The 9,896-nt window shown below is 43.2% G+C and overlaps 1 protein-coding gene across 1 annotated transcript; it reads left to right on the forward strand.

Moving 5' to 3' along the window:
* The first annotated feature begins 2,142 nt into the window (after window positions 1-2,142).
* Window positions 2,143-7,987, forward strand: LOC110495788 (ATP synthase F(1) complex catalytic subunit beta, mitochondrial). Its single transcript, XM_021571217.3, has 9 exons — window positions 2,143-2,266; window positions 4,359-4,532; window positions 4,723-4,897; window positions 5,095-5,216; window positions 5,304-5,488; window positions 6,044-6,325; window positions 6,458-6,670; window positions 7,031-7,232; window positions 7,550-7,987. Exons 1-9 carry the CDS (start codon window positions 2,164-2,166, stop codon window positions 7,645-7,647), a joined length of 1,554 nt encoding a protein of 517 aa, XP_021426892.1. The 5' UTR covers window positions 2,143-2,163; the 3' UTR covers window positions 7,648-7,987.
* The last annotated feature ends 1,909 nt before the right edge of the window (window positions 7,988-9,896 follow it).

Below are 9,896 nucleotides of genomic sequence, written 5' to 3' on the forward strand. Positions count from 1 at the left end.
AAAATTAAACTGAAATATCACATTTACATAAGTATTCAGACCCTTTACTCAGTACTTTGTTGAAGCACTTTTGGCAGCAATTACAGCCTCGAGTCTTCTTGGGTATGACGCCACACGCTTGGCACACCTATATTCAGGGAGTTTCTCCCATTCTTCTCTGCAGATCCTCTCAAGCTCTGTCAGGTTGGTTGGGGAGTGTTGCTACACAGCTATTTTCAGGTCTCTCCAGAGAATCAAATCAAATTTATTTATATAGCCCTTCGTACGTCAGCTGATATCTCAAAGTGCTGTACAGAAACACAGCCTAAAACCCCAAACAGCAAGCAATGCAGGTGTAGAAGCACGTTGGCTAGGAAAAACTCCCTAGAAAGGCCAAAACCTAGGAAGAAACCTAGAGAGGAACCAGGCTATGAGGGGTGGCCAGTCCTCTTTTGGCTGTGCCGGGTGGAGATTATGACAGAACATGGCCAAGATGTTCAAATGTTCATAAATGACCAGCATGGTCAAATAATAATAATCTGGCTGTGCCGGGTGCAAGGGCAGTTTGTTGCTCCAGAGCCTTTCCGTTCACCTTCACACTCCTGGGCCAGAGAAGTTTGATTGGTTTAAAGTCCGGGCTCTGGCTGGGACACTCAAGGACATGCAGAGACATGTCCCAAAGGGACTCCTGTGTTGTCCTGTTGGAAGGAGAACCGTCACCCCAGTCTGAGGTCCTGACCGCTCTGGACAAGGATTTCTGTACTTTGTTCCGGTCATCTTTGCCTCGATCCTGATTAGTCTCCCAGTCCCTGCCGCTGAAGAACAACCGCACAGCATGATGCTGCCACCACGCTTCACTGTAGAGATGGTGCCAGGTTTCCTCCAGACGTGACACTTGGAATTCAGGCTAAAGAGTTTAATCTTAGTTTCATCAGACCAGAGAATCTTGTTTCTCATGGTCTGAGAGTTCTTAGGTGCCTTTTGGCAAACTCCAAGTGGGCTGTCATATGCCTTTTAGTTTGGAGTGGCTTCTGTCTGGCCACTCTACCATAAAGCCCTTATTGGTGGAGTGCTGTAGGGATGGTTGTCCTTCTGGAAGGTTCTCCCATCTCCACAGAGGAACTCTAGAGCTCGGTCAGAGTGACCATCAGGTTTTTGGTCACCTCCCTGACCAAGCCCCTTCTCCCCACCGATTGCGCAGTTTGGCCGGGCGGCCAGCTCTAGGAAAAGTGTTGGTGGTTCCAAACTTCTTATATTTAAGAATGATGGAGGCTACTGTGTTCGTGAGGACCTTCAATGCTGCAGAATCTTTTGGTACCCTTCCCCAGAAATGTGCCGCGACACAATCACGTCTCGGCGCACTACGGACAATTTCTTCAACCTCATGGCTTGGTTTTTGCTCTGACATGCTCTGTCAACCGTGGGACCTTATATAGACAAGTGTGTGCCTTTTAATATCCAATCAATTGAATTTACCACAGGTGGACTCCAATCAAGTTGTAGAAACATTTAAAGGATGATCGATGGAAACAGGATACACCTGAGCTCAATTTTTGAGTCTCATAGTAAAGGGTTTGAATACTTATGTAAATAAAATATTTCAGTTTTTTATTTGTAATAAATTTTCAAAAATGTCTAAAAACCTGTTTTCGCTTTGTCTTTATGGGGTATTGTGCGTAGATTGCTGAAGATTTATTTTTATTTTGATCCATTTTAGAATAAGGCTATAATGTAACAAAATGTGGAAAAAGTCAAGGGGTCTGAATAGTTTCCAAAGGCACTGTATGTTTGTGTGTTGCTGTGTTTTGGGGAGATGGATATTCACTTACTGCATTACTTACTGCATTATACACACACACACACACACACACACACACACACACACACACACACACACCTATCAGTGACCTTGAGTTTGAATGTTGTTATCTAGGTTGTTAGAACATTGTACATGATTATTCTTGCTGAATTGACATGATACGTGATTTGTAATGTTGCGAAGACAATTACAAGTGTTGTAGTATGACAGTAATATGTGGAAGTAGCAATCAATGCAAAATAAATCACGAAGTGCGCCTGCTCAGTTTGGCCCTGGAGTTGCGCGCACGCTCAGTTCAGCTCCGCGGTCATTCATTATAAAGGCACAAGTCGTTTCGTCTCTTTCCACCTTCAGCCATTTTGACAATGTTAGGAGCTGTGGGACGCTGCTGCACCGGGGCTCTCCAGGCACTTAAGCCTGGGGTCCAGCCCCTGAAGGCCCTCGTTGGCTCTCCATCTGTCCTTGGACGTAAGTTTTGCAAGCATATTACAGAGGTAGCTAATGAATTGTAAAAACCGTTTGGAACAGAACTGGTATTAGGCTAACTGCTAGTCAACTTTAGCCCAAAGCAAAACGCTGGCTTTCTTCAGTGTAGCAGGCCTCACATTTTTTACCATGCTTAATTTCTCGTCTACTAGTTTAATGTTGAACGTGGAACTTACGCCATGCATTCGATTTAGTAGTTATATTAATGTGACTTAAGTACATATAGCTGAGTGACATGATTTTTGTGTAAATTGAAATGACCTTTGTATGACATGAGGTTTGGAGGCTTGCGCTAGCAAGTCCATACTGTGGCTAGTTAGCCAGCCAACGTCAAGTGTCATTCAATTACTAAATGAATCACTGTCGGTGTTATTTCGTAGTCAAATAGTTTATAACGAGTATAAATGAATTTCAAAATATTTTGCTTTAACTAGCAGTTCGACTTCTTCACACGTTGCCTGGTTAATGTACCGTTACAGTAGTTTGCTAGCCATCTGACAACTAGTTAGGGATAATTTATTATGCTAAGTTACAAAAATACCAATGTCACCATAGTAACTCGGTTGGCTTGACATGTGTCGGTCTTCGAAGGTATTCGTTTTCCAATTTGTTAACTAGCTTGCTGATTACTTTAATTGCTGAGCTGTAGCGTTTCTCCTGCACAACATGGCCGAAAATACTTGACATTGAGTTTGCTTCGGTGTTTCAGACCTCCCAACATGCACCAATTTTGCGTACCAACTACGCAATTCTGTCAGGTACGACATCCGAGTTAAAAGTACCCAGAAATGAATAGGGCCTGAATTTGTATTTTCATTTTTCATCAAATAAATCCACTGAGTAAATCTAACGTCCAGGTTCTCGAGCTGCAACACAGATATGTAACGGAGTTTGTCTACGGACATGGCGATTAATACATCATTATTCGACGTAGCCCCTCCTGTTTGTTGTGAAGCTGAGTTTGCCAACTGTCAGCTGTACGTAAACACATGGACAAATCCCTTTTCGACTCCCTGTGTTGTGGAAAGGTAAACACGTTGTTTCAAGCTAACGTTAAGCGAACATAAGATGGACATTCAGTGGGCTCTGAAGTGCCAGCAGTTCACTCGCATTTGTTAGTGAAAGAAATGTAAATGCAAATACGAAAAATAACTGGTCTCAATTGTGCCAGTGATACACTTAATTATGCGTCCCATTAGTTGTATTTCCACGTAATATTACGCGGATCACGCAACCTCATAGACTAACTGTAATTATGATCCACTCCACAATTTAAAAAAAAGTAATCAAAAATAAATATAAGCATTAAATGGAGTCGGGAGTTTAGAAAACTGCAGGATTAAGAATGAGTGTCCGTTATCAGCTATAGAGGCAATGCTTCTAAAATGACCTTGGAAACTAGATTTGAGGTTTTCTCAATTTCGAAAATCTGAAATGATGTATGTGCTGCAAAGAAATAGGCTGAAACACTGTCCTCTTCTAGCGAACAGCGTTCAGATTCCCTTTGTGCTAGCCTACTTAAGCTTTGTGTAGCCAGTTTGCGGTCTGTATTCTTATGGATAATATGTATATTTGATACTGATGCTCAGCTTCAGACATTTGTTCTTATCATATCAGTTAATGTGTTTTTATCGTGGATAAGACTTTTGTACCTAATTTGTTTAATTTAACAAACTCAGAGAATGAAGGCCTTTTGTGTTTCTAGTTAGATCTTGTTAGTGACTTTTACCATGTGTAAATGGAATGCTGTCAAATATTCCAACATTTTTAGACATCATTTGGTACAATTCTATAACTGTAGTACTCAGGAAAGGAAAGAACCCCAATTCGGGGTGTGGTATGCATGCTAGTTGAATCTCGAATTTGCTGCCTGTGTCTGGTACTCTAAAAAGTTGGACAGGGTTGGCAGGTCTGGTGTTTGCTCTGGTGCACATGGCTAGCTACACAGGTGATGTTACATTTCCAACTCCTTGCATTGTGTAGGCTAGGTTGGCAAGGGTCAGCAGACATGGCGTATTATTGATTTTTCACTCACAACAAGGTCATATGGCTTTTGGTCAATGCACTTTTACAGGTAGAGACTACGTTGCACCTGCTGCTGCTGCCGCCTTCGCCCATGGAAGGATCGTAGCAGTCATCGGTGCCGTCGTCGACGTCCAGTTTGATGAGGGCCTCCCACCCATCCTCAATGCGTTGGAAGTTGCTGGTCGTGAGTCCAGGCTAGTGCTGGAGGTGGCACAACATCTTGGTAAATCATTTCACCTGCATTTAGAGGCAGCCTAATTTGTGTAGAATTGTATTTTTTTTTTGCCAATAATTGGGCAGAGATCAGGATTTGTCTACTTGTGTAAACACAGCCATTGTTTGCAAAGGCATTGTACCAACATTGCATAATCAATAGCAGCTTATTGGGATGAAATTTGTATGTTGACTTTCAGGTGAGAACACTGTGCGTACCATTGCCATGGATGGTACAGAAGGTCTTGTCCGTGGGCAGAAGGTTGTGGACACTGGCGATCCCATCAGAATCCCAGTTGGTCCTGAGACCCTGGGCAGAATCATGAACGTCATTGGGGAGCCCATTGACGAGAGGGGACCCATCTCCACTAAGCAGTAAGCACTTTGTCTATCAGCCAATTCTCATAGTTTTAGATATGGCAATCACAATATTTACATCCATATTCAATTATTTTTAATGTATGACTACTAGAATTGTCTTGAGATTGAATGATACACAATTGGAAATTGCTTGTTCAAAGTGAAGTGTTGGCTTTGATTATACTTTTTTGGTGTTTTTTTTTGTTGATTAGGACAGCAGCCATCCATGCTGAGGCCCCGGAGTTCACTGACATGAGTGTGGAGCAGGAGATCCTGGTAACTGGCATCAAGGTGGTAGATCTGCTGGCTCCCTATGCCAAGGGAGGCAAAATCGGTACGTGGGACAACCAACATCCTCATTAATTTTTTTGCAATTAGCTAATTAAAGTTTAATGACAGTAAGTTGCTTTCCTTTCTATAGGTCTGTTCGGTGGGGCTGGTGTGGGCAAGACTGTGTTGATCATGGAGCTGATTAACAACGTGGCCAAGGCCCATGGTGGTTACTCTGTGTTTGCCGGCGTGGGAGAGCGTACCCGCGAGGGAAATGACTTGTACCATGAGATGATTGAGTCGGGTGTCATCAACCTGAAGGACGACACCTCCAAGGTGACCAACTGGTTACATTTGACAGTCATAAGCCGGTGCCTCTAAGGAGTCTTATACAGGTTGATGGTATTTAAAGCTGTCACAGGGGAAAAATATCCCCAGTTGAATGTCAAAATATAAGGTGCAATATACAGGAATTGCTCTGACCTTTCCTGGTTGCATAAATCCAAAGTCAGGTTTCCCAAAAAGTTACATATTCTGGCTTTAAGTAGCATATCACCAGTCTGGAAAGTTGACCTCATTACCCACTTGACTTGATGTTCACATCAGCTTTACCCTTCGAACACACCGACAGCGTCACTGCATTTTGGTACACCACAATTGCATTCATTTCCATTGAAATGCTATGTTTCCTTGCAGAGGTAGTTGTGTTCGGTGTGGTATATACGCTGGATTTATAGAATGTGTGTGTAGACTGCTTGACAGAGGGGCACAAAGGTGAATTTTGTATACATATCCAGATGCTGTGTACTATTTTGCGCAATAACTGTCAGTTTCTATTATGGGTTGACCTAGATGTATTCTCTAACTGTGCCCTCTCCTCCAAACCCCTAGGTAGCACTGGTGTATGGACAAATGAACGAGCCCCCAGGCGCCCGTGCCCGTGTGGCTCTGACTGGTCTGACCGTGGCTGAGTATTTCCGTGACCAGGAGGGTCAGGATGTGCTGCTCTTCATCGACAACATCTTCCGCTTCACCCAGGCTGGCTCCGAGGTGTCTGCTCTGCTGGGTCGAATCCCCTCCGCTGTGGGTTACCAGCCCACCCTTGCCACTGACATGGGTACCATGCAGGAGAGAATCACCACCACCAAGAAGGGTTCCATCACCTCTGTGCAGGTAAGCTGGAGTTCAAGCAGCATAGGCCTGTTGGAGGGCCATGCTAACATGGCAGTCTGTAGTACCCAATAGTCTGTCATTGCTTCAAGACTGAAACGCTACTTGTCACTGTAACAACCTGTCTTCTCTAAGGCAATCTATGTGCCAGCTGATGATTTGACTGATCCTGCCCCTGCCACCACCTTCGCTCACTTGGACGCCACCACTGTGTTGTCCCGTGCCATCGCTGAGCTGGGTATCTATCCCGCTGTGGATCCCCTGGATTCCACCTCCCGTATCATGGACCCCAACATTGTCGGTGCCGAGCACTATGATGTTGCTCGTGGCGTGCAGAAGATCCTCCAGGTTAGTGTCTTATAGCCCCCCAGTGTATCAGTCACCCCAACCATTGAGTTTATTTTTTTAAACGGGGACAGTGCACATTAATTTGTTTCAGTAGAAGTGCTAGATTTAGCCACCTGGCAAATTTTAACTGCACACACTGGCAGGTTATTCGACCATTCCCATGACAATGAGCACATGCAGAGCAATGTAGGACAAGCAACACGTAGCATGCAGACAGAGCAATAACGATGGCGTAAAATGCTTAAAAGCAAGTGTTACACACCTCACAAGCTACAGACATGGAAAGCGGCAGTATACAGCTTCTAATAATGAATGACCGACCTTGCCCCTAACATGATGCCTACAACTCTTGCCTCTCAGGACTACAAGTCCCTGCAGGATATCATTGCCATCCTGGGTATGGATGAGTTGTCTGAAGAGGACAAGCTGATTGTGTCTCGCGCCCGCAAGATCCAGCGTTTCCTGTCCCAGCCTTTCCAGGTGGCGGAGGTCTTCACTGGTCACGCTGGCAAGCTGGTGCCACTCAAAGAGACCATCAGTGGCTTCCAGAGCATTCTAAATGGTACGTAGTACTTGTGATTAGGTTTAAAGATACTCTGCGATATGACATAGATACGCGAAGTAAAAAGCTTAGTAGGTCAATTTCTGCAACTACTGAGTGTTGGAGGCATGAGGTTCAACTTTGCTGTTTTGGTGCTGTGGCTCCCATGTAACCGAGTCAGATCATGCACATAGTCTTGCAACTCGCTTATCACAATATCTGCAGTGCTGCTATTGGCAACATTTCGGTCAGTCTACCTTAACTTATGAATTTCCTTGATGTTGTCTGTGTGAAATTCTGATTGTCTTGAGCTAAGTGTGGTCATTCTTTCCCTCCAGGTGAATACGATGCCCTGCCCGAGCAGGCTTTCTACATGGTCGGACCCATTGAGGAGGTGGTTGAGAAGGCTGCACAGATGGCTAAGGATCTCGCATAAGTTCATCTAACTGAGCGGAGGAGGGAGAAAGGCATAAACACAGGGTTGTGTAGAAGGCGCACTTGATTTGTAAGAATGTCACATGCAACAAATATCTGTATTGTCATCCAAAAAAAGTTATTTAATGTTTCCAATGAAAGATGGAATAAAGATCTGTCTTGACAATTTGGTTTGGTCTCGACTGTATATTTTGTAGCATTTTTTTAATGTTGCAATGCTATTCTGGTCTGGGTGCTGTCAGACTGGTTGTAAAATGTCATCCTACAGCACTGATCCACTAGATGGCGTTCAAAGGCTTTGTACAATGCTTGAGTGAATAAATAAAATGGCTGTTAAAGTTGAGGGGAGTTTGTCATTCCTTGCACAAAGTGTAGTGATCTATTTGTAAGATACTTTTTAGACCAGCATGTGATGCATTTTAAGACCTACAGTAACTATAAAATGCTGGCTGTCTTTGTTGCCTTACTGCTGAGACATAAGCCATGTTGACATTATGAAGGTGCAATATGCAGAAATCATTGCCATTAGCTGGTTGCTAATAGTTTGCCTAATTTGTGACAAGCCATGTAGAGAATCATTGTACCCTCAAACCGGTGTGAAACCTTGTTCAAACAAGTATTGTTTGCTGCTGGTGTACGAAGACTCAAATGGGAAAGATGTACTGCTTTTTAGACTTTCAATGAGTAATGGATGCATAACTAAATTCATTGGGTTGCTCAAGTTAAATACAGCTATGAAGATGTTTTCAAAAACAAACTAGACAGCACTAACATGCAATTCAGATTCCTACCACTTGCAGTTGTAAAGGCCATCTGGCATTCGTTATGATACTAGTCAAAATGTAGCTGCAAAGAAAAGTTGCCAAGTGAGTGGAGGACAAGTTTGAACTCGATAGCCCTGCTGAGCAGAGAAATGGTCGTGGACATATTTAATGTACAGTACCAGTCAAAAGTTTGGACCCCTATTGAATGGTTATTTTCTACATTGTAGAATAATGACCACACTAGAATCATGTAACCAAAGTGAAATATCTTGTATTTGGAATTCTTCAAAGTAGACACTTTACTTTGACTGCTTTGCACAGTCTTGGCATTCTCTCAACCAACTTCATGAGGTTGTCACCTGGAATGCATTTAAATTAACAGGTGTGCCTTGTTAATTTGCGGAATGTCTTTAATGCGTTTGAGCCAATCTGTTGCGTTGACAAGGTTGGGGTGGTATATAGAAGATGGTCTTTTACCAAATAGGACTAAATCTTATAGTAAGAACCGCTCAAATAAGCAAAAGAGAAACGACAGTCCATTAATTTAAGACATGGTCAATCTGGAAAATTTCAAGTAAATTGAAGTTTCAAGTGCAGTAGCAAAAACCAAGCACTAGGAAACTGGCTCGTGAGGACTGCCACAGGAAAGGAAGACCGAGTTACCTTTGCTAGAGTATCATTTCATTAGTTATCAGACTCAGAAATTGCAGTAAATGCTTCACAGATTAACAGACACATCTCAACAACTGTTCAAAGGTGACTGCGTCAATCAGGCTTTCATGGTTGAATTGCTGCAAAGAAACCACTTCAAAAGGACACCAATAAGATGTTAAGACTTGTTTGGACCAAGAAACATGAGCAAGGGACATCAGACAGGTTGAAATCTGTCCTTGGGCTGATGAGTCCACATTTGAGATTTTTGGTTCCAAATGCAGTGCCTTTGTGAGACGCAAAGTAGGTGAACGGATGATCTCTGCATGTGTGGTTCCACTGAAGCATGGAGGTGGTGTGAGGCTGCTTTGCATGTGATAGTCGGTGATTTATTTAAAATTCAAGGCACACTTAACCAGCATGGCTACCACAGCATCTGGTTTGCGCTTAGTGGGACTATCATTTGTTTTTCAAAAGGACAATGACCCAAAACATACTTCCAGGCTGTGTAAGGGCTATTTGACCAAAGAGAGTGTTGCAGGGCAGATGACCTGATGATCAGATGACCTGGCCTTCACAATATCCCAACCTCAACCCAATTGAGATAGTTTGGGATGAGTTGAACCGCAAAGTGAAGGAAAAGCAGACAAGTGCTCAGCGTATGTGGGAACTCGATAACGACTGTTGGAAAAGCATTCCAGGTGATTCTGGTTGAGAGAATGCTAAGAGTATGCAAAGCTGTCATTGAGTCAAAGGGTGGCTACTTTGAAGATTCTAAAATATATTTTGATTTAACACTTTTTTGCTTACTACATTATTCCATTTCATAGTTTTG

This window comes from Oncorhynchus mykiss, chromosome 18 (genome assembly GCF_057628025.1).
Source record: "Oncorhynchus mykiss isolate SJ-2025 chromosome 18, ASM5762802v1, whole genome shotgun sequence".
NCBI lineage: Eukaryota > Metazoa > Chordata > Actinopteri > Salmoniformes > Salmonidae > Oncorhynchus > Oncorhynchus mykiss.

Coding starts and splice junctions, on each gene's coding strand:
- LOC110495788 (XM_021571217.3), top strand. CDS start 2,164: ATGTTAGGAGCTGTGGGACGCTGCTGCACCGGGGCTCTCCAGGCACTT. Junction 2,267..4,358: donor CTCTCCATCTGTCCTTGGAC/GTAAGTTTTGCA, acceptor GCACTTTTACAG/GTAGAGACTACGTTGCACCT. Junction 6,671..7,030: donor GCGTGCAGAAGATCCTCCAG/GTTAGTGTCTTA, acceptor CTTGCCTCTCAG/GACTACAAGTCCCTGCAGGA.